The sequence below is a fragment of the Chiloscyllium plagiosum genome, chromosome 13, assembly GCF_004010195.1.
Source record: "Chiloscyllium plagiosum isolate BGI_BamShark_2017 chromosome 13, ASM401019v2, whole genome shotgun sequence".
NCBI lineage: Eukaryota > Metazoa > Chordata > Chondrichthyes > Orectolobiformes > Hemiscylliidae > Chiloscyllium > Chiloscyllium plagiosum.
Window position 1 is genome coordinate 6,696,908 of NC_057722.1, and position 25,831 is coordinate 6,722,738.

Sequence of the window (25,831 nt, forward strand, 5' to 3'; positions counted from 1 at the left end):
GCGAACCAGGGGAGAAAGAAAAAAAGGTGGGAAGGAGAGTTGAGGTTGAAGATCTGGCACAATCACACTGACTGGCTCAAGGGCTGTGTAGTCTACTCCTGCTTCAATTCCTCAGGTATTTGGTATTTTTATAAAGCAAATTCTAAACATTTTGAGACTCGCTGATTTTCCAATGAACTGATGATAAAAAAAACTTAGCTTGACATATTTTCCGATAACTGCATACATTATTGCCCTGTCTACTGTTGTCTTAACCATGGGCACCTCCTGCAAGTGTTGAACTACTAATTCTGTGTTGTAGCCTTCATGGTCTTTCTGGAAACGCATAATTGTTGGATAGCATATATTTGGACAATGGACTCCAAAGAACACAATAAAAACCAAAAGAAATCAGAAACAAAAACAGAAATTACTGGAAAAGCTCAACAGGCAGCATCTGTGGAGAGAAATCAGAGTTAATGCCTCACTTAACCCAAAACTTTAACTCTGATCTTCCTCCTCAGATACTGCCAGATCTGCTGAGATTTTCCAGCTATTTCTGTTTTGGTTCCAAAGAATACTTGTTTCACAATCCCACACCACAATTTCAATTTAGAATTTAAAACATTACAGCACAGTACAGACCCTCAAGCCCTCGATGTTGTGACACCCTGTGAAACCAATCTGAAGCCCACCTAACCTACACTATTCCATTCTCGTCCATATGCCTATCCAAAGACCATTCAAATGCCAGTAAAGTTGGCGAGTCTACAACTGTTGCAGGCAGCGCGTCCACGCTCCTACTACTCTCTGAATAAAGAAACTACCTCTGACATCTGTCCTATATCTATCACTCTTCAATTTGAAACTATGTCCCCTTGTGCTATCCATTACCATCCTCGGAAAAACGCTCTCACTGTCCACTCGATCTAACCACTGATGATCTTCTATGTCCGAAATAAGTCACCTCTCAACCTTCTTTTCGCTAATAAAAACAGCCTCAAGTCATTCAACCTTTTCTCGTAAGACCTTCCCTCCATACCAGGCATCATCCTAGTAAATCTCCTCTGAACCCTTTTCAATACTTCCATATCCTTCTTATAATGCGGTGACCAGAACTGTACGCAAGACCAGAGTTTTGTACAGCTGCAGCATGACCTCATGGTTTTGAAACTCTATTCCTCTACTAATAAAAGCTAACACACCTTGTGCCTTCTTAACAGCACTATCAACTTGGGCAGGGAGGAGAAAGTGAGGACTGCAGGTGCTGGAGATCAGATCTTAAAAAAGTGTTGCTGGAAAAGTGCAGCAGGTCAGGCAGCATCAAAGGAACAGGAGAATGCTGAAGCCATTCCTGAAGAAGGGAATATGCCCGAAACGTCGATTCTCCTGTTCCTTTGATGCTGCCTGACCTGCTGCACTATCAACTTGGGCGGCAACTTTGAGGGATCTATGTATATGGACACAGATCTCTCTGTTCATCTACACTACCAAGAATTTTACCATTCACTCAGTACTCTGCATTCCTGTTAGTCCTTCCAAAGTGAATCACCTCACACTTTTCTGCATTAAACTCTATTTGCCACCTCTCAGCCCAGCTCTGCAGCTTATCTATGTCCCCCTATAACTCTTCGGCACTGTCCACAACTATACCAACCTTAGTTATCTGCAAATTTACAAACCCGTCCTTCTATGCTCTCATCCAGGTCATTTTTAAAAGTAACAAACAACAGTGGACTAAAAAAAAATCCTTGCGGCACACACTAGTAACTGAACTCCAGGATGAACATTTCCCATCAACCACCACCCTCCATTTTCTTTCAACTAGCCAATTTCTGATCCAAACCGCTAAATCACCCTCAATCCCATGCCTCTGTATTTTGTGCAGTTGTCTCCTTATCAAACACCTTACTGAAATCCAATTACACCACATCAACAGCTTTACCCTCATCACCTTCTCAAAGAACTCAATAGGTTTGTGAAGCACAACCTACCCTTCACAAAACAGTGTTGACTATCCCTGATCAACTTATTCCTATCAAGATGATTATAAATCCTACCTCTTATAATCTTTTCCAACACTTACCCACAACTGAAGTAAGGCTCACTAGTCTATAATTACCAGGGTTGTCTCTACCCCACTTCTTGAACAAGGCAACAACATTTGCTATCCTCCAGTCTTCTGGTACTATTCCTGAAGGCAATGACAACATAAAGATCAAAGCCAAAGGCTCTGCAATCTCCTCCCTGGCTTCCCAGAGAATCAGAGGATAAATCCCATCCAGCCCAGGGGACTTATCTATTTTCACACTTTCCAGAATTGCTAACATCTCCTCCTTGTGAACCTCAATCCCATCTAGTCTAGTAGCCCATTTCTCAGTATACTCCTTGACAACGTTGTCTTTTTCCAGTGTGAATGCTGCCCAAAAATATTTATTTAGCGCTTCCCCTATCTCTTCTGACTCCATGCACAACTTCCCACTACTGTCCTTGATTGGCCCTAATCTTACTCTAGTCATTCTTTTATCCCTTATATACTTATAGAAAGCTTTAGGGTTTTCTCTGATCCTATCCAGGTTAGTTCCAGGTTTCTACACTGGAGACGTACACTACTCCTCTGTTTCCACACCAAGCATCAGCAGAATTATTTTAATATTCAGCTGTTAGTGATTTGCTTGCCTTCCCTGTCTTACAATGATTTGAAGGAGCCGGTGTTGGACTGGGATGGACAAAGTTAAAAATCACAACATAGGGTTTAGCCCAGTAGGTTTATTTGGAGGTACCAGCTTTCAAAGCGCTGTTTCTTCATCATATGATCCTGACCACCAGATGAAGCAGCAGCACTTTGAAAGCTAGTGCCTCCAAATAAACCTGTTGTACTATAACCTGGTGTTGTGAGATTTTTAACTCAGTTTTACAATGACAGAGTCACAGAGTCATGGAGACGTACAGCATGGAAACAGGCCCTTCAGTCCAACTCATCTATGCTGATCAGATATCCTAATTAATCTAGTCCCATTTGCCAGTGTTTGGCCTTTATCCTCCAAAACACTTTACATTCATATACCCATCCAGATGTCTTTCAAATGTTGTAATTGTACCAGCCTCCACCACTTCCTCAGGCAGCTCATTCCATATATGCACCAGCCTCTGCATGAAAAAGTTGCCCCTTGGGCCCCATTTAAATCTTTCCCTTTTCATCCTAAACCTATGCCCTCTAGTTTTGGACTTCCCCACCCCAGGGAAATGACATTGTTTACTTACCCTATCTGTGCCTCTCATTATTTAATAATCCTGCAATAAGGTCACCCCTTAGCCAATTAGGCACACGAGACTCGATAGAGGGGCACACAATAAACTTATAGCCAATGTCGATGACTGATTGATAACATACATAGAAGGGCTTTTAGTTTCAAGGTCTATCTTTTGAAACCTTTGGATGTGATTTGATTTCATTGAAAGATGCAGCTTTGTTGTGAACTGTTGATAATCTATGCCATTATTTTGGCATATTTTGTCCAAGCCATATTCTGTCTATACAGCAGCAAATGCCTTATGGTACATCTTTTATCCCTGAATCTTCTGAAAACCGTCTTCTCAAAAATAGTTGTAATTATTTATTTCAAAGTTATTTGCTTCAAATACATCATCTTGAACTAACTTGAATTCTTTGAAGAGTAGATCTTATTAACTTTTATCTGAATGATTCTTAGTAGATCCCTTTGCTAATGATTATTAGACTACAAGACATTCCAATCATTTTCCTACCATCCATTTCTAGTGGATAACACATAGGTGATTAGAATAGAAGATAAACTATGCTTTCTTTCTGAGCCACTTCCTTTTAAAAAGAGAAAGTAACCCTTCTCTCCCACTTCTCAAAATGCCCACCATAGAATATCTTAGGGTATCCAATAGCTTGCTGCAAACAATCAGCTGCACATAGGCAAACATGAAGCAGCCAACCAGACCACTTATAACACTGTCTTAAAGACATATAAACAATGACAACAGTTCACAAATGGGCAGTGGTCTGTACAGGAGCAGGAAGGATAACCAGGCTCAACAGAGCCAACAAATAGCAAGCAAGGAATAAACTAAAAGCTTTAACTTCAGGAAAAAAAAAGTAGGATGAAGGTTAAAATGCATTTTACAGATTTCCAAAAGTAGTCAATGCTATTTGTATTTGGCATGCTGTTGAATCAAGAGGAGTCATTTTGCCTTGGATTATTTTAGTTCTCATAGTTTAGATTACCCTTACAGGCAAACCATAATACCTTAGAGTGTCTATTCTTACTTTAAGGTCAAATAATAACGCCTGGAAAACCAACAGCTCTATTAAGTGTTTTGAATTCCTAGATTTCTTTCATGCCTTTATCGACGTCACAGTTCAACAAATCCAATAACAGCATCACAAAGGTGAAACAAGCAAGTGTAATATAGTTCCAAAAACAGTGCAACCTCTGTTATCTGAACACCAATTATCCGGATTTTGGATTATACGAACAAGATCTCATGGTCCCATAAAAACATATCCGTTATCCAAACACTTGGTTATCTGAACAAAATACGCCCCACCCGTCTCTTTGGATAATTGAGGTTGTTCTGTACACAGCAGAAAACTGTCTACCTAGTTTCTTGGGGGATCAAAATAATGGAGATTGACACATTTAGAAATAAGCTAATATTCTAAATGACTTTTAAATATCTCGTGTTACTTTCAAGAGTATCTAACTGGCCCATGTTGACAGCTTGCTTCTTACGGTTTATCCAATGCCTTCTCATGCACTTTGCCATCCGTGCTTGATTGAAACGCCTTTGCAAACCTTATTACTAATTCAATGTCAGCCTTGGCTCAGTGATAACACTTTCACTTAAGTCAGAAGTCCAAATGCCACTCCAGGAAGTTGAACACAGAATGCCAGCTAACCTTTCAGCATTAAGGGAGCACTGGCACTGCTGGAAGTCCGATCTTTCAGATGAGACATTAAGCTAAATCCTCTCAAGTAGACATAAAAGATGAAATGGTATTGTTCAAAAGAAACACAGAGCAGTTCTCCAAGTGCCCCCTATCAATGAACATTCTTCAATTAACCTCAAAAACATTTTGCTCATTTCAGCTTGTGGGAGCTTGCAGTGTGTAAATCAGTTGCTGCATACCCTACATTGAAACTACATTAAAAAGCACTTTTCAAAGTGAAGTCAATCTATGAAGCACTTTGGGATACTCAAACAAGTTGGTGAGATCCATTATGTAAATGAAAGTCTGCTCTTCCACTGGATTTTGAGAAACTGATCTCAAATTCAACAAAGAAAGAGTTGTCAAATATAACTGAACTAAATGAACACCAGGAGTTGAAATTTTGTTCAAGCGTTTGCACCTGAAAGCAATTCAGGGTGATGGCCCTAAATTGCACAGTCATGACAAGACCAACAGCAATCTGTGTAGGGATGGCTAATTGATGAGCACACTGCTTGCTCAATATTCAATTGAGGACAACAGGTGGGCACTCCAAAAATAATAGGCCCACAGCTCATCATGAAGAGAGAGGGAGAGAGAGGCAGAGAGAGAGAGAGATAGAGAGCGAAAGCGAAAGCGAGAGTGAATGAATGAATGGTGGCAGTCTCTGAACTCCAAAATCACGAACAACTTAAAAAGGCCACAAATGCTTGGCCACGATTTTGCAAAGTTACCAATGGCTATCGGCTGCAGTTGGGCCCAACTGCTGTCATGAGATGCCTATCATGAGGTCAAGAGCTGTCTCCTACTCCCACTTAACATGCCAAACATCTTTATTCTCACTAACAGTGCAAGGATCACCTTCAGCATGGAAATGGAGCTTAACAGGCTAGGTATGGGTCTAATGGACTACCTATCACTTTTGAGTGGGGTGCCATCTCACCACCTGACTTGGTCTTTATCATAATGGATCGGGACAGAGTCATGACATTAAACGGGCCCTATTTGCATTCGATTCCCTCCAATTTTGCAAGGACATTCTAGGCCCAAGGCTATCAAGTTCTTAGTGTAATAAAACTAGGGACTTTGTACTGGGACAGACCCAGCCCATTTGGCATTTATTGGCTGCAAAATTTGCACATTCTTGTTAAAACTAGTTTGTGAGGTGAATCTGGCAAAGGAACAACTAGGCAAAACAAAAATAATCCAGGCGTTTGTAAATTCTCACATCCCGCTCTTGGAGACAGGCCAAGTTCAAGGGGATTAAAAAAGGAAGAAAAAAGAGTTTTAAAATTTGTTTTGATAGATTTTGACCTTTTGACGTTGACAGTCAGGGTTTAGTGGATGTTTTTCGCAGGTGAACAGTACTCCTCAATGAATAAAGGAATCCCAAATAACTTTAAACTAGCTGCTCAGAAGAGGTGAAATTTCTGGAACAAATTCTGCATCCAATGAGAATAATTTATAAAGATTTATTCACAGAGATAAAACACTGAGGGAAATCCTGTGGAAGTACACAAACGTTTTAGAGGCTCACTTAAAAAAGTAAATTAAAGAAACCTCAATACTTTAAAATCTTTGGCAGTTCACAATTAAGAGTTCTCTCATTTTAGCCTCCCACTTTTGCTCAGATCTAGCTTCCCAGGATCCAGGAAGGCCATCTATTCACTTCATTCCTTGTAGTAATACACTTGGTGTTTGAATTCTCAGTATTCCTTCAGTCAGTTAAGAAGCGCATATTAAAGACATTAAAGTAGGTTCTAAACTAAACAAAAACACCATGGTGGCAATAAAGCCACTGAATGTAAGTGTGGGTGTTGTGATTTATCTTATTTAATCATTACTCCAATCTTACCTTTAAGTAAGAGCCATAGTACTTTGTGACATATGGGCTATCACACTGGCTAAGCACTGTAATCTCCTGTTGGATGTCTTCAATCTCATCTTCTGCCTCTTCTAGGTCAATGATTTTAATTGCCACAACTTCTTTGCTTCTGTTCTCTATTCCTTTGTACACTTCACCAAACGAACCTTTCCCAATCCGCTCCTGCTTTGTAAACAGCTCCTCAGGGTCCATGCGGGCATTCTGCAAGAAATCAACATTAGGATTACATTTCCAATATGTTCCAATATGGACATCCTGTCAGATTGATCGCAAAATGTTAGTGCATTGGTACAGCCAGTGATTAGGAAGACAAATGGAAGACTGGCATTTATTGCAAGGGGAATTAAGTATAAGATAGAGTTGTGTTACTACAACTGTTTCTTGATCCAGATTTGACAACTTCTAGTAATATAGAAGATAAATCTGGAGCAATGCTTTCTTCAAAATACAAGTGCAGGACAAGGGAGTCAAACGGCCTCCCTAATCTGTGCAATGAAACCTTGTTTAGGGCACTGTGCAACACAGAAACAGGAGAAGGCCATCAGCACACACCGACCACTGTTGTTATCGTTCAATAAAACAAGGACTAATCTGAACCTCTTCTTCATTTACTCTCCTTTGCAGGATATCTCTTAATACCCTTAGCTAATAAAAATCCATTAATTGTAAATGTCAACTGGTAATTCTGGGAAGCATTCCAGTGGATCGTAAAATTACAAATGTGACACCACTAATCGAGAAAAGGAAGAAATTGAAAGCAAGAAATTATAGGTCAGTACATCTGATATCAATCATTTGGAATATGCTGGAAGCCATGAGTAAGGAGGGAACAGTAGGACAGTTATAAAATCAATATAATCAGGCAGAGTCAACATAATTTTGTGAAAGGGAAATTTATGTTTGACTAATTTATTAAGTTCGTTAAGGAAGTACTAAGCAAGATCAATAAAAGGAAAACTGCAGATATAGAATCTTAGAGTCTATTTCCATGCTGTCTGACTCTTCGGTCCAACTCATACATACTAACATAAGTGAATTTCCAAAAAGCATTTGATGAAATGCCACATCATAGGTTATTACACAAAATAAGAGCTCACAGTATGAGTGATAACATATTTGCACAGAGGATCGCTTAACTCACAAGCAGCAGAGAATAGAGATCAATGGGTCAACTTTGGTTTGGGAAGGTGTAACCAGTGGTTAGCCACAATGAACGGGTCTTAACTATTTATAATCTTCATCAATGAATTGGATGAAGTGATCAAATGCATGATAGCTAAATATGCAGATGATACTATGATATATGGGACAGTAAATTGTCATATGGAGATTAAAAGTCTAAAGAAGGTATTCAGATTGTTTAGGTGATTAAGCAAAGAATTGGCATATGAAAATGTGGGAAAATGTGAACTTGTTCACTTGAGCAGGAAGATATAACTTTTAAGAATGAGTGAGAGTCTGGAACTCAACAGTACAGAGGGATCTGGATATCCTGTTATATAGATCACAGAATGTTAGTGTGTAGGTACAATGATTAGGAAAGCAAATGGAAGGTTGGTGTTTATTGCAAGGGGAATCAAGTAAAAGATAAAAGTTGTGTTACTACAACTGTTTCAAGATTGATAGATTTTTGATCAATGAGGACCTCAGGGATTATGTGGTGTGGCAGAATAATGGATTTGCTGCCCCAATCTGATTAATCATAATCTTAGTGAATACTGGAGTAGGCTTGATGGACTGAATCGCCTGTCCTTGCTCCTAATTCAGGAGTTCAGCAACTTAGGTGGAAGGAATTCTAGCTTTTCATCACACATCTGGAAAGGTTGCTTCCCTTTATGGGAGAGTCCAAGACCATTGGGCACAAAACAGAGATGAAGAGGAATTTATTTTCCCAGAGGTTCGTGAATCTATGGAATTCTTTACTGCAGAGAGCTGTCAAAGCTGAGTCACAAGTATTTTCAAGGCTGTGATAGATAAATTTTAAATCAGTAAGGGAATTAATTATTGGCTGAAAAGTGCAGTTGAAGACTATTAGATCAGTCATGATCTCATTGAATGGGGTAGCAGACTCAATGGGCTGAATGGCTTACTTCTGCTCATGGTCTCATCGTTTTATGCACTGCCTCCAATGTTAACAAACCTTTCTTTAGATTAAGGGACCAAAACTCTTCACAGTATTCCAGCTGCTGTCTGACAGACATCTTGTATAGTTTTCGTTTTTACACTCCATTCCCTTTAAAATAATGCCCATTTGCTTTCCCGGACTTCTTGTAAGTTAGCTGTTAGTGAATTAAGTAGAATAATTTCCTAATCCCTGTGTTGCAGCTTTCTGCAGACTTTCTCCATTTAAAGTATACAGTATTCAAACGTTCTATTCTTCCTATCAGAGTTCATAACCTCGTTTTCCACCTACCATGTCTATATTGTGTCTACCACGTTTTTGCCAATGTGCTTTTCTCTCTGTAGACTCTGTCGTTGTCACTACTTGCCTTCTCACTTATTTTTGCAGCACTCACAACAATTACTTCCCTTATCCAAGTTATTCAGTACATTGTTAATAATTGCAGTCTTAACATCGAATATCACTCCACTAGCTACAGATTGTCATCCCGAAAATGCTCCCCTTATCCTAAATATCTGTCCTCTATTAGTTGGCCATTCTCTACTACCCCTAAACCCATGGGCTCTTTAAGTAGCCCAGCACGCGGTACCTTATGAAGAACCTTTTGGAGATCAAAATATATTAAATTCACTGGTTCACTTTTATCAATGCTGCCTGTTACTTCCTCAAAGAATTCTATTAAATTTGTCAGGCATTATCTCTTCATGAAGCCATGCTGATTCTGCATTATCATATTATGTATCATTCTCTACTATTAAGGCCTTTATAATAGATTCCATCATATCCCCAAATGACATTAAAATACCTGGTCTATAGTTATGTATTTTATCTCTCTCCTTTTCTGTTTGAATAAAGGTGTTACACTGGCAATTTTCAACAATTGTCAGTATTTTATGTTTTCAAGCCCTCTCAGAATCTTGTATGTTTCAATAGGATCATGCCTCATTCTCCCAAACTCCACAGAATATTTTACTCAATCGCTCCAGAGAGGATATCCCTCTTATCCTAGAAGTCAACAGAAATGGGAAAAAAAACCTTTATTAAATGCCTTCTAGAAGTCCATATAGGCAACATCCACAAACATTCCCTGTCCCATGTTAGCAACCTCAAGAGATTCAAGTGAAATTTGTCAGGCATTACCAATCCCTCACAAATCCTTGCCCAGTGCCTGTAATCAATTGATACTTTTGCAAGTGGTTAGGCACTCTGTCTCGGATGATCAAATCCTGTAATTCCCTCCAATTGATTATCAATCCATAAGACTGTAGTTACCTAGATTCTCTTTCCTTTGTGATATGAAAAAAAAACAATTCCTGAATCTTATGTTTGCAGATCATTCCTGTTTTAAGGGTTCAGTCATCAGTGCTTAGTCCTTAATTTAGATTTAGTTTTCCTTTTGTATTTCTGGTAGAAGAAGGTATAGAATAGACAGCTTATGTAGTAATAGAGAAAGGTGTTTCTGTAATATCAGGATGCACATCTCCAGAGAAAAAAGGTATAGAAATCCATATATCACTTTGTACAACAAAGTCCTGAGATCACGGAAGATGAAATTTAAGACAATTTGTCAGATACAGCTGCTAATATGAAAAGTGATTTCATAGAAGAGCAGAGGACTGAGTTCTACCCCTACAAATGGGGGGCCAATCCATCTGATACCTCAGAGGCTGAAACTTCTTCCTAAGGAAAGCTGAGGCAACCAGTGTATTCATGCAAACTCCCTAAGGATGTTGTTGTGAAAATTGTAGAAATCATGCCAAGTGCAAACACACATTTCACACGTTCAATAAAATTAATATCTGATCTTGTTTTTGCATTAAAAAAGGAGTAATAATCCTAAAATAAGATCACTAATTTATACCAACTTTAAGACTTATAATAAGGTCTTAAAATGAAGATTTATCTGGGGCTCTTGATGAACACTCCTGTTAGGCTACTGACCCCCCTATGCATGCCCTGGTCGTCTCTAGAATTAACTAGCCAAATGCTGCTCTTTGCAAGCTTTCCAATCCTCCATATATACACTTGGTTGAACCTCGGCTTGGAGAAACATGGTCCTGCACCAACTCCCACTGGGGTAGTGGCATTATTGCTAGACGATTGATACAGAGACCAGGATTCAAATCGTGCCATGGCAGATGGTGGAATGTGAATTCAATAATAATCTATAAATAAGAGTCTAATGACGACCATGACACCATTGCCAGAAAAACCGATCTGGTTCACTAATGTCCTCTTGGAAAGGTAATCTCATGTTTACCTGACCTAGCCTATGAGTGGCCCCAGCAGTGTGGTTGACTTTTTACTGCCCTCTGGGCAATTAGGGATGGACAATAAAAGTTGGCCTAGCTAGTGATGACCACATCCCATGAATGAATTGGAAAAAAAACTCAATGAGTACACCGACAGACAGGGAATGATAATGGCCATTAGAGCAAACTTACATATGCCTCCTTCTGTCTTTAGTCTTCTACATGCTGATCACATTAAAATAATAAGTTCATCAATCATTTTGAGGAGATTCATAGAGGAATGTTAGCCAGCAAACTGTATGAATGGGCAGCTCTTATTCAGGCAGTCTTTATGGGATCTTTGTATATTCATGAATCACTGGATTAAACTGATTAAATAGTAAATTATATCGAGGTTCAAAGGCTCATGCTTCTGTGAGTGCTGTGCTCTTGTCCAATGGATTATGGGTTCAAGTCCTTGACAGAGTTTAAACTCATAAATCAAGTTAGCCATCTTCTGTATAAGAAACACGTGCAAATAGAGCTGCTTCATGGTTGGCAGGACATATTCTGGCTCAATAGGTCTACACTCTACAATAAGGCTGTAACGATTACATAGGACAAATTACTGCTGGGAGGGAGAAAGTGAAAACCGAAGGAAGATTCAATGGAATCTGGAAGGCTAGATCAATCTTTGGGCTCTGAAATTCTCCATTATAAACCAGTGCCATAAGAGGTTGTGGGAGCAATAGGAGGCTGACCAGCTGTCTGAACCAGTAAGACACACATTTTCTACCTCTGTAGACCCCAGCAGTATCCCATGACAGACTTGGAAACCCTAGGTCTCTAGTCTTGCTAACCCTCACCCAGGTTCTCTGAGTTGAGGTAAACAGTGTGCCCCAACAAGGTGAGAGTGCATACTTAGAAACCCATCACTGTTATTAAGTGGTGAACTCTTACATGTCATTTTAAAAATCCTTCCCTGACAATGGTAGCATTGTACAAATTCTGCATGGATGATTCTACCCTGAATTGTTTCCCTTGGTATAGTGCAATGCTGAGACACAAATTTGAAAAAGAAGCTAGACTCGTTCAGTTCTGAACTTCCCTGAGGGATGTTCAGTTGACAACAGGAGCTACAAGGTGGAGGTGCTGGCGTTGGACTGAGTGGAAAAAAGTTAAAAATCACACAACACTTGCTACCTGACAAAGGAGCAGCGCTCCAAAAGCTTATACTTTAAAATAAACCACCTGTTGGACTATAACCTGGTATTGTGAGATTTTTAACAGGAGCTACAGCAAACACAAAAGTTGAACTGCATCTGAAGCAGCACAATAAGTGACTCACTATCTCCTCTTTGGCATTAAAAGCCTGGTGCATTTAAAAGGCCTAATGACAATTGAACTAAATCTTGAGAAACAGTGCACTGATTGAAGAAGGCTGAGAGATTAGGAATCACCTGTTGAGTAACTAGATAATGTGACGTGATAGTAAACCAGCATAGAGGAACTTAAATCTGTGCACTCTTGTTCTTACTAAAGGTAATGAGAACAGCTGCTTTTCTCCATCTTTTCCACAACTGGTAACATTTTAATATACCTACCTTCAGCTTGCTTAGTTCCAAGGAGAATCCTAACTTTGCAGCTAAATTGCCTCATACAGGAACCCTTCCGGTAATTTCCTCTACCCCCTCCCTAGGGCCTCTAACATCTTTCTGAAACCGTGGTGACCAGAACTAGTCTCAATACTCTAACTATAGTCTAACCAGAGCTTTCAGAAGGTCTTCAGTATTTGACTGTACTCAACAATCCTACTTATTCTTTATGCGTATACGGGATGTGGATGTCATTGAGTAGACTGGCATTGATTGCTTATTCATAATTGTCCAAAGGGCAGTGAGGAGTCTGAATTCAGCCAGACCAGATTTGAATGGTAGAATTCCTCTACTGAAAGACATTTTGTGAACAAAATGGGTTTTTATGGCAATCGATGGTTGCCATCGGGCCAACATTTTATTCAATATGTTTCTTGGATTTCAGTTGGAGAGTGTTGCTGAACAAAGAGACCTTGAGTGCAGGTTCATTGTTCCTTGAAAGTGGAGTCTCGGGTAGATAGGATAGTGAAGGCAGTGTTTGGTTTTATTGGTCAGTGAATTCAGTACATGAGTTTGAAGGTCATGTTGCGACAGTACAGGACTTGGTTAAGCCACTCTTGGAATACTGTGTTCAATTCTGGTCTCCTGCTATAGAAAGGATGTTGCAAAACTTGAAAGGGCTCAGAAGAGATTTACAAGGATGTTGCCAGGGTTGGAGGATTTGAGCTATAGGGACAGGCTGAACAGATTGGGGCTATTTTCCCTGGTGCGTTGGGATGCTGAGGGGTGACCTTACAGAAATTTATCAAATCATGAGGGGCACTGATAGGGTAAATAGACAAGGTCATTTCCTCAGGGTGGGGGAGTCCAGAATTACAGGGCATAGGTTTAAGGTGAGAAGGGAAAAGATATAAAAGAGACTGAAGGGGCAACGTTTTCACACAGAGGGTGATACATGTATGGAATTAGCTGCCAGAGGAAGTGGTGGCTGGTACAATTACAATACTTAAAAGGCATCTGGATGGGTATATGAACAGGAAGTGTTCAGAGTGATGTGGGCCAAACACTGGCAAATGGATTAACTTAGGATATCTGCTCGGCCTAGACGAGTTGGACTGAAGGGTCTGTTTCCATGCTGTACATCTGTATGATTAAAATTTCACCATCTGCCATGTTGTGAAGCCCAAGATTTCATCTGGCTCCAGTTATATGCTTTGTAACATTCAAAGATCTACGTGCATGAAGGCTCAGCACACAGTGTTCGGGCATATCAGAACTGGGAAATTAAACTATGTTGCCCTTCCTTTCTGCCAAAATGCATAACCTTTTAGTTTAGGGTGTTAAAGTTCATTTGTCACTTATCTGCCCAGACTGTTAGTCCCACTATGCTCTGTTGAAGTCAAATTGTATCCTACCTGAGGTTTGAGAAACTCCATCTTATATACGAGCAAATTTCAAATTTTTACGCTGTATTTCAATATCCAATTGCTTTATAATCATTTAAACCACCCGGTTTAAAATTTAAACAAAGCTCTGCAGCTAACTGCCAATCATTACTGAACGCTGCATTCTACATGGCAACACCTCTGCCAATCAGCACACTCTTCTCATACAGCCTAAATGCTGATTTTCCCCTTAAATTCGCACTCTTGCATATTGCCCTGATCAGTGCAAGATAAAAAATTACATATAAAATCGTGGTCCTAGCTTGATCCAACATCCTCTAGTCTAAAAAACAACCATTTTATTGACAACACTTGGTTAAGTTATGCCCGAAAATTCGACTGTCCTACACCTCAGATGCTGCCTGACTTGTCGTGCTTTTCCAGCACCACACTTTGACTATAATTGAACTTAGCAACTGGAATGCTCCAATGTCTTCAGCATCTTCACAATGAAGGATACGAAGAAAACTAAGTTAAGGTACTCAGTGCAGCTGATGTAGAATGTGAACGTATGTAATGCCAACTAAGTGATGAAAGGCTTGCCAATACTCAAACATACTGGACAGACCACTTGAGCAGGAATCCAATGATGTTTTTCCCTGCTCTTACTTTATAGTGTTAACTCCTTTCATAATTCAATTCTTCTGTAGAATATCCTTTGAATTTCGAGTATTTCCAACAATCAGCATGCTTTATTAAACACAGAATTATTTTAAAATGCGTAAGTAGAGATTTCCAATGTATACAGTCTTGTTCAGAAAAGACATCAAAAATTAACACAGTGAAATGCAGGAGACGTCTTTAGCACTGATTTTGAGTTCATATATGCCAACTAAGATCAAGTCCCAGAGGAATAAAGAATATGCTTTATCTGTGCTAGACAAGGACCAACTAGATCATAGGGTTATGTTTCCTCGGGCAGTCTTTCATCATTTTTTTTTCAGAATCACAGGCAACTTAGCAGCAGACACACAGGTGGGCTCACAGTTAAGAGGAACAGAACCTCATTTAGCACATTGAGTTCTCTCCTCTCAGGAAATTATTATCCGTCATAAAAACTGTAATTTAGCATACTCTTAAAAACAGTCATTATACGTACTATTCACTGTGCCAAAAGGTGCTTACGGACAGTTATACTTTCCCATGTGTTGATCAAACTTTGGTCATTATCTGCAATAACAGGTCCTCGCAAAGATAGCAAAACACCAACATTTTACATAATATCACTGGCACAGCAAATACGAACAAATGCAGCTGTTCATGTTGCACTCAGACAAGAAATTCTGTTTTATTATAATGTACCACTTAGCACTCAAGACACCTAATATTGACTAATATCTACTTCACTATATCGTGCTCAAAGATTGCTAGTTCTCATTATTCTGTCCCCTAGGGTTGCTCACACAAAATTAATATCATCCATTATAGGCTATATTGTAGAACACTCAATGAAAGCTTGCTATTTTATAGTTCAATGTGAGGGCTTCACCAGAAGCGATATATGCTAGGATTATGTTTCTACTTGTGGGAGGGGGATGAAAGCGACATGCCATCAATTTGAGATTATCATGTTCACAAGAAATATCTTTACCCAGAAAATATTTAGAAAGTGGAAAATCACTACAAAAAGTAGTTGATGTGAATAAAACAGATGCATTTTGAGGGAAGCCTGATAGAGAAAACGAAGAAAGGAACAGAAGGTTTTCCGATTGGATGAGATAGTGAATGGGGTGGGGGGGGAAGGACAATGGCTTATGAGAAATGTAAGTGCAGTATGCACCAGTTAAGCTGCACAGTCTGTTTCTGTGGTGCTGACAAAATGTATTGTAATAAACTATTTTTCATTAATTCATGGGGTGAGGGTGTTGCACTTACTGCCCATCCCTAATTGCCCGGCAGTTACGAGTCAACCACAATCCGGTGGGTCTGGAGTCACATGTAGGCCAGGCCAGGTAAGGATGGCAGTTTTCTTCCCTAAAAGGACATCAGTGAACTGGGTGGTTTTTCTAACAATCAGCAATGGATTCAATGCATCTTTAGATTCTTAATTCCAACTTTTTCTTTTTCAATTGAATTCAATTCCACCATCTACCATGGCAGGATTCAAAACTGGTTCCCCAGAACATCATGCGAATCTCTGGATTACCACTAGGCCTCAGTTGTAATGGTCAGGAGAAGTGCCCTCAATTTCAGTCACAGCTGCATTTGCCCATTCAAAGCCCTGTTCTCCATGCATTTTAAAAAATCTACTTTTGAGGCTGTATAATGTGGTCGTTCCCTTGTCAGACCAAACCTCAAAAAGGCAGAAAATATCATTCCGGCAGTTCAATCCAGTCACTGCTCGAGTTCTTGCAATAACTTTTGCCCAGCTCAATTGCTGGCTGACCCAAGGAGACCTATTCTTCACCCATTCATGTTCATAAATCAGCTTCCTCTAATGCAACTGACATTATCGGAGCCACAATCTTAAAACATATTAACGTGTCCTTGAAATTGATTTCACTGTGTCCTTGGAAGAACTCAACAGATGAATCAAAAGCAATCCCAAAATCATTTAGAGTCTGTCTCTTCTCAAAACACTGGTCTGAAAACTGTACAAAGGAATCATTCATTCCAGTCACTCACCACCTAGTCTTCAACAAAGGTTTATGAACATCTGCCCTATGGTTCAAACAAATACAAGGACCGGGATAAATGCAGAATGAATCAGATATTATCTTCCACATTTCTGTAGTTCAGACTCAAAGAATCAAAATGCTCAGAAAAATATATTTGGAATATATTTTTAGAAACACGGAATTAAGTATTCCTGTAAGATAGTGAATTCTACCAGACTCAAACGGTTTAAAAATAATTTAATAAAAAAAACCTGCATCTTATACAGAATAGTCACACACAAAAGATTTTCCCCAGATCGATATAATAATGGGCAGAGTGTGGGCCAGATGGAGGGCAGGCTGCAAAGCTGGAGAGCAAGTCAAGGGCCCTTCAGTTTGAAAGCAACTGTGGGATGCAAGGACAAGTAAAGTGAGGACAGGTGTGTGTGCCAGAATGGAAACACCCACTTTACAACATTTTCGGTAGTAAATGTTAAAAAAAAAAGATGCAGTTGCATGTTCATTATGCTCTGTGGCGGCTGGGGTCCCTCACTCAAAGAATGTCTTATAGCTGCTGGCAGCTCATACCGAGGCTACAGTGCCTCCTGGTTGGGGGGGGGGGGGGGGGGGAAGAAAAGAGCACAGGAAAGGTGACAATTCACTTTGGTGAAAAGGGGATTCTTTGGAGATGGAGAAGAAGTCTGAGCTTGAGCAGGCAAAGAGTGCAAATCAAGTCAAGGTGGGGAGTAGCTTGCTTTGGTTGAGAGAGTTTACTTAGAGTTTTCTGATGTCGCCTTAGATTTTATTAGAGTTGCACATTGTTGCCTTCCTATAGTCACTTAAGATACAGGAGACAATCTTCCCCCTCAAATATGTAATACATTTTTCAGTAAACAGGAATTTAGAGAATTTGAACAACCAATGTTTGCTCTTTGTAACCACACATGCAGAATAGTCACTCGGGCAAGAGGCTTATCAGATGGATCCTTAAAAAGGGAGAGATAAGAACAGAAGACTATTTGGTAGGGTTAGAAGGCGTAGGTTCAAGTGAGTACACACACGCAGGATCTGTATGGCCTGTTTTTAATTATTTATTATATATAATTCGATGTAAACTGAGCTAATGTACGAGTGCGGCACGCCATATAACCTGCATATAAAATTTTTGAAGGTGTTGTAAATCAATGATAAAAATTTAATTGTGAGACATCAGCAAGTTAATGCCAAGATTCTGAACCCAAACCGGAAAAGTGTAATTAAAAGAAAAATCCCAATACAAGACCAATTAACATTAATAGGAAGCACGGGTTACATAATTCTTTTTGAGATTCATGTTTTGGGGTTGACAGCATTGATTAGAAACGTAGCAAGAGGTAAGTTGCATGTAGGCAAAGACTGGCGTGCCAGGACCCCAAGAGGCATTGGTGACTGCAAAAGAAACATGCAAACATTGAAAACAAGAACAGGAGTAGACCATTCAGCCCCTCTAGCCCTTTCCACCATTCAATATGATCATGACTGATCACCGAACTCAGTACCATATTCCCACTTTCTCCCTATAAACTTTGATTCTTTTACCCTCAAGAACTATATCCAACATCTTTCATGAAAGTAATTCTATGCTTTTGCCTCAATGACTTTCCCTGACAGAGAGTTCTACAGGCTCACCACTCTATGGGAGAAGAAATCTCTCCTAATCTCAGTCTTGAATGGCCTGCTCCGTATCCTAAAACTGTGACTCCTGGTTCTGTACTCCCCAGTCATTGAGAACACCTTTCCTGCATTTACCCACTCATTCTCCTAAAACTCTAGTCCTAACCGATCTACTTTTGCTTTATACATCAGACCTGCCATTCCAGGAATCAGTTTAGTAAACCTTCATTGCACTCCCTCCCATAGCCAGAACATCCGTCCTCAGACAGAGACAAAAACTGCACACGCAACTCAGAATGTGGTCCCACCAAGGCCTTGGAGAATTGCAACAAGACAGCCCTGCTGAATCTGCATGATTACTTCAGTGACTGGTGTACGAGGACACTCAGACCTTGTTGCATCTTGCTCTTTCCCAACCTATTACCATTCAGATAATAATCTGCCTTCTTGTATTTGCTACCAAAGTGAATAACCTCACATTCATCCACATTATACATCAGTCAAGCATTTTCCTCTTGCTCAATCTGTCAATCTAACAGCTTTGACATGCCCACCCAGAAATGATCGGGAAAAATAAATTTGATTTAAGAACTTACAATTTCTAGCTACCTATTTGGCATTACATACAGAGAAAGACATTTTCTCAGATGGAAAACGATAATCCACAAGGATTGCTGCTGTTCACCACTGACATAGATAATTTGGATTTTGGGAATTAGAACAGCAATATCAAAATTTTCTGATGATAACAAATGGGAGCGGACCGGGGATAAAGTTAATAGAGGGGAAAGCTACGATGAGATAACAAAATAATGTTACCAAATGAGTTTGTCAATGCCAAATAAGTTTCAACATAGGCAAGTTTGAGGTTGTGAACTTTGGTTGAAGGTATAATGGGGCCAACAAATCCTTGAAACATAATTTAAACTGGGTAATTAAAATCTAAGGATGCAGATATTTAAACTATGTTGAACTCTGTTGCTACTTTATCAAGTCAAGAAAATGCTTGCAATGTACTGGGGTTACTACTATAAATAGAAAATTCATAAACACAGAAATTGTTAAATTTACATAGACCATGATTAGACCACATCAGATCACAGTTCTGAACACCATTTGACAAAAAGGACATAGAAGTACTGAGAAAAGGGCAAAATAGATTTACTCAGTTCTAAAGTATTATCCTTGTAAGTTTATCCGGAAAAATTCAACAGGCTCTTTTCTCTTGGGGGAAAATAAAAAGACTTTTTGGGTTATCTAATATTATAAAACATGAGTAAACAAGGTAGCTACAGAGAAGTTTCTGCTTACAGGGAGTCCAAAAATATAGGAGACAGTGTGGGCTAAAAAAAAAACCATTTACCTTTTAGATCAGTTTTCTGCTGGGGACTCCTGGACAGTAGCCTATGAAACAACAGAAACTTATCCAGGAAACACTGGAGTTAGCAGAGGAGAGAATCGGCAAGTAAACCACACTCCCGTTCACAGCAGTCAGTGTGCATGCAATCTTTGAGGTTTAACTACCCAGCTACTGTGAAAGAGTGAGTGTATAAACTAAGATTGGGTTGAGGGTGCCAGTTGGGCGAGTGGGTAGCTTCCCAGGAGAGTGAATGAGTGTTTAGGGAGCATTGAGGGGTCAGGTCCTTTTTGTTTTGGGTGATCAGGGTGTAGGTAGGTTGGGTAGTCTTTTAGGTAGAGGATGTTGGAATGTTGTCTGAGGTTGGGGAAGCGGCTTTTGAGGGCATTGGTATATTCTTATCATATTAGGGGCTGCCTCAAACAGTGGTATCAGGGTGGTCATTGACGTGTTGTTTGTCGGGAGGTTCACGTTAATAGTTATGCCGAAGTTAGAATGGGTTTTAATCTTCAAGCTTTTCCTGGTAACTGGTACATTTCAGTCAGTTGGAACTCTCTGAATTCTCCAGCATTAAAGGGCCTCTTTTAGAGCCTTCCAGATATAAGAGAATTGCCAATTGGAATTTTCAAATTTTTGGGCAATTTCTTCAGTATCTGACGTGTCAGGATTTTCACATGATCCTGACATACAACTCCAGGCTCCCTTGCTACAATGACTATTTTTTATTCACTTGTGCAGCATGGGTGTCACTGGCTGGGCCAGCATTTATTGCTAATTCCTAGTTGCCTTTGAGAATGTGGTGGTGAGCTGCCTTATTGAACTGCTACATTCCATGTGCTGTAGTTAGACCCACAATGTCTTTAGGGAGTATATTCCAGGATTTTGACTGAGTGACAATGATGGAACAGCAATATATTTCCAAGTCAGGATGGTGAGTGGCTTGGAGGGGAACTTGCTGCCCTCTCCTCATCAGAATTTCCTTGGCTGTTAAATAAAGAAATTCAGGGGAAACCTCAACCCAGAAAATGGTGAGAATGTGGACATTTGAAGACCCTGTAGAGTCCTGTTGGGCTGGAATGCTTGCCTTTATGTTTTAAATTCCATATAATTTGACATAAAAGAAGCTATTGGAAGAGTTTGGTATAACTTGTATATTAAATTATTATGAGTACTGGGAATCAATGACAACTTTAATTATGTGGTTTGAGGGACATTACCAAGTTCATTACTAAGATCTGAACCCAGTGTTTAAGCTAATGTAAATTCAGAACTGTGAATGCTAGAAATCTGAAATAAAAACAGCAATTGATGAAGAAACTCAGGTCTGGCAGCAACTGTGAAGAGAAAGCAGAGTCAATATTTCGAGTCCAAAGAACATTGACTGTGCTTTCTCTCCAGAGAGTAGTGGCTGTCCAACTAAACACAAGCAAAAGTAAAATTTGAAGCGTAACAAGAAACCGAAACAAAATGTGAAGCATGATCGAAATATCCAATAACAATGAAAATTGCCCTTATTAAAAAAGTGCATCATTCTTCTACCTGTCCTGTACTTGGTTATCGTTGATGTGGACAAGTCAGTGTTAGACTGGGATGGATAAAGTTAAAAATCACACAACACCAGGTTATAGTCCAACAGGTTTATTTGTAAGTACAAGCTTTTGGAGTGCTGCTCCTTCATGAGGGAGTTGGTGGGGCAGGATACACAGAATATCGAATTAATAGTAAAAGATCAACGTGCCATACAAGTGATGCAGTGTATTAGACAAATCTAGATGGCTGTTAAGTCTTTAATCACTTAGAATGGGGATGCAGGTTTTGAAGCAGTCCTTGTGATTTTAAATAAACCTGTTGTACTATAACCTGGTGTCATGTGACTTTTGACAACGTATGGTTCTCACATCTGTTCCTCCACTGAAAGGTTTTTTAAACTGCTTTACTTTCGAAATGCGAATTGCACTTAAGGGAGTCAGAAAGCTTGGAGACAAAACAAAAACTGAACAGTATGTTTAGAAATGCTGATGCACTGAGGAAGAAGGGGACAAGAGAGGGGTAGGTGGGAGGCTGATCTGCAAGCAATCAATTAAGGAAATAAGGAACTTGGTAAAAGCAATATTGGGAAATCAGAAATAAAAATAGAAAATGCTAGTAACACTGATCAGATCTTGTATTATTTGTGGACAGAGAAACAGAATTAATGTTTCGGGTCAACGATCTTTCATTACAATCTTCCTCTGACTTCTGATGAAAATAGTCAAATCTCTCCATAGCAGTTGCCAGAACACTACGAGGTTGTCTGTCTAGCATGTTTTGTTTTTATTGTTGTTTATAGCAAGAATCTTGGGTCTTGGGATTGCAGCCACATAGGGTCACAGATTAAATTAACAGGAAATCTGTTTCAATCCGTGTCAGCTCTTCTGAAGACCAATAAACGCAATCTCGCATTTCTACTCTTTCCATATATCCCAACGATTTTTTTGTTCAACTATTTGTTCAAGTCCCTTTAGAAAGCTTTAATAAATCTGTTCCCACTGCTTTGAGGTATTTGGTTGATTAGATCAAGGATCGTAAAAAAGCTTTTGACACGATTTGTTGGTTTTAGTTACTAAAACAAGGAACCTTGGAATCAAAAGGTCAAGAATGACAACATGTAGGCAGAAGTTGTGCTTTCTATCTTTGAAATAAATTATCCCAGTCTTCTATTATTATTATCAGTGACAGGAAACACTGAGGAACAATGCATTGTTGGGGTACCTGGTCTAATATGTGCAGTAATATAACCGCATTCCATAGCTTTGTGAGAGATCATAAGACCATAAGACATAGGAGTGGAAGTAAGGCCATTCGGCCCATCGAGTCCACTCCGCCATTCAATCATGGCTGATGCGCATTTCAGCTCCACTTACCAGCGTTCTCCCCGTAGCCCTTAATTCCTCTAGACAACAAGAATCTATCAATCTCTGCCTTGAAGACATTTAGCGTCCCGGCTTCCACTGCACTCCGTGGCAATGAATTCCACAGGCCCACCACTCTCTGGCTGAAGAAATGTCTCCGCATTTCTGTTCTGAAATGACCCCCTCTAATTCTAAGGCTGTGTCCACGGGTCCTAGTCTCGCAGCCAGTGCATTTTAAATGACATGTCTATGTGCAGAAATTTCACAAGATTAATCATGCATGTTGTAAAGTCTGTGTTACTGAACTCAACCATAAAGATGAATGAGTACTCTTTCATATACCCAATCTGAACTTGGAGAGGCTCTGAGGGTCATGAATTGAATGCTCAGGCACAAATCTCTCTGAAGAACTATTTCCTATCATCTACCAGTGTCCAACAGGGGACTAGTTAGCTCAATTGACTGGTTGGCTCGCCTGTAATGCAGAGTGATGCTAACAAAGCGGGTTCAATTCCTGCATCAGCTGCAGTCACCATGAGGCTGAACCTTCTCAACCTCCCCTCTTGCCTGAGGCGTGGTGACCCTCAGGTTAAACTCACCACCAATCTCTTCCTAAAAAGCATCAACCCTTTGGTTTTCTGGGCTGGTGGCAGCTTTACCTAGTTCTGAATTTTAAAAAAATGTTAACATTCATTTTAAAATACTTAATGCTGAACAAAAACAATGCTGTTCTGAGCTTCATAAGTCAATAAGTAAAAACATTGCCAAGTGAAGATGTAAACATGACAAAGAGTTTGAAATTAACTAACTTCCTAGTGAAGAAGCTATGATCAGTATCAGTATTGAACAATACAACCCAAGAACTGCTCATGCTGGAAGTCAGACGTAAAAATTGCTAGGATATATAAGGTCAGGCAGCACCTCCGGAGAGAAAGCAGAGTTTACATTTCGCTTCTTCAGAACTGATTGCAGCTACGAAGAAGTTGATATATGTGCTGAAAAACAAGGACTGGTCTGTGGGGCTTGAGTAAGGACATGGGAGGTGTTCAGGCCCTAAAATTATTGAGGTCAATATTAAGTCCCAAAGGTTGTAGGGTCCCCAAGCGGAAAATGAGGTGCTATTCCTCTAGCTTGTGCTGAGCTTCACTGCAGCAAGTCTGAGACAGAGATACTGGCCAGGGGCCAGGGACCAGGAACCAGGGACCAGGAACCAGGGACCAGGGACCAGGGACCAGGGACCAGGGTGGTGTGTTGAAATGGCAGGCAACAGGAAGTTCAGCGTTATTTTGGGGGAAGAACGTAGGTGTTCTGCAAAGCGGTCACCCAGTCGGCGTTTCGTTTCCCCAGTGTAGCAAAGACGCACCCCACCTGGAATGTACGTCTGGGGTCTTGGCTCGTGAGGAGGGTGGATGTAAACAGGCAGATGTTACACCTTCTGCAATTGCATGGGAAGGTGCCGTGGGGAGGAATTGGGAGTGAAGGAGGAGTGTACCAGGGTATCCCAGAGGGAACGATTCCTGCGGATTGCTGTCAAGGCCAGGGAAGGGAATATATGTTTACTGGTGGCACCCCGCTAGAGGTGGTGGAAAGGACAGATAATGATCCTCTGTATGTGGATGCTAGTGGGTAGTAAATGAGAACCATGAGTCCCTATCACTGACGTGGAAGGGAAGTGAAGGGGTGAAGGCCGAAGTGCAGGAGATGGGTCAGACATGAGTGAGGGCCCCGATAACAACGGTGGTTCGGAATCCTCAGTTGAGGAAGAAAGTGGACTTTTCTGTGGCCCTCCTATCAATAAAACAGATGCAATGGAAATGGAGAAACTGTTGGAGAAGTCTTTGCAGGAAGCAAGGTGAGAGGGTGTACAGCCAAGTAACTGGGAGTCAGAGGGCTTGTAACCTGCTGAGTTTTGTTTTTGTTTCAATAATCAGTATCTCTGCGTTGGGAAACGCAAGGGAATAAACATCAGTTTGGCACCACACACAGTCTGATCCACCGGAGAGGAAAGCTAACTGTGTAAACTGGGTGTGGACAGGGTTCTGAAACTGTTCATAATTCAATAGCCATCCTGCGCTACTGTTTTGGACCACAGTTAAATAACGGTCACTTAAATGATATATCAGTGGACAGTCAGTGCCACTAAGTGATAAACCAAAGAGAAGGAAAGAGAGAGAGAGAGAGCATTTTACATAAAAATGCTCCAGCTTTTTCAACTACAGCAGATACACAGCCAGTCACAAATGAAATCTGATCCCTAAATGAATCCACCCTGAGAGGGAAAAAAAAATCTTTGTAAGCCTTCCAAATCTCTCAACACCAGGGAGATTTCAAACAGCTGAAAAATTACAAGAGTCGGCCAACCCAAAAACGGTTTCTTTATCGTTCTGGCATGTGGAAAAGAAAGCAATATGAGATAGCTTCAAACAAGTATTTCTATTATTAGCTGCCATGTCTGGATCTCTGATCCTGCAGTGATTTATATTCTTTTAAATGGATAAATAATTACAAAATGGTCAAAGAAACTCATGACTGAAAAGAGTTTTCTTTTGACTGTGGACACAGAGGGTATGGTGGAAGTATTAAATACACTTATTTTCACGGAACAAGTGGATCTTGACAATTTACCAGTAAAAAGGACAATAACAATGTTGAGATAGGATAAAATAAGAGAGGTGGAACTTAGAAAATGTTGGGAGCCCTCAAAATATAAAAAAATGCTTGACAATTGTGGGATGCATCAAGTAATTGCTTTTAAGACTGAAGAAAGAAAGTCATAAGATCAAAAGCACACTATATATCTAGTTAATGTGATTGTCTGCCTTCACTCCACTTTCCTGCCTACTTCTCAGATCCTTGGCTTGCTGAGAGACCAAAGATCTGTTTCAGCCTTAAAAACATGCATAATTGAAGCATCCAGGACCATAACCATTTGAGGTAGAAAATTCCAATGATTCACAACCCTTTGGGTGAAGATTTCTCCTCAGTCCTCAATGATGGCCCCTTATCCTGAGATGGTGCCCATGTTCTGGATTCCCTAGCTAGGGGAAATCAAGCCATGTCTATCCTGGCAAACCCCTTCCAGGAACCTATGATCAGAATCTTAATGAGATCAGCAC

The 25,831-nt window shown here is 40.1% G+C and overlaps 1 protein-coding gene across 1 annotated transcript in view; it reads right to left on the reverse strand.

Annotated features, from left to right (window-relative positions):
• Positions 1–25,831, reverse strand: part of stk25b (serine/threonine kinase 25b) — a 108,362-nt gene that overhangs the window by 41,113 nt on the left and 41,418 nt on the right. The window contains exon 2 of the mRNA XM_043701777.1: positions 6,795–7,025. Within this exon, the coding sequence (XP_043557712.1) occupies positions 6,795–7,025 (231 nt within the window). The remainder of the gene's footprint in view (positions 1–6,794; positions 7,026–25,831) is intronic.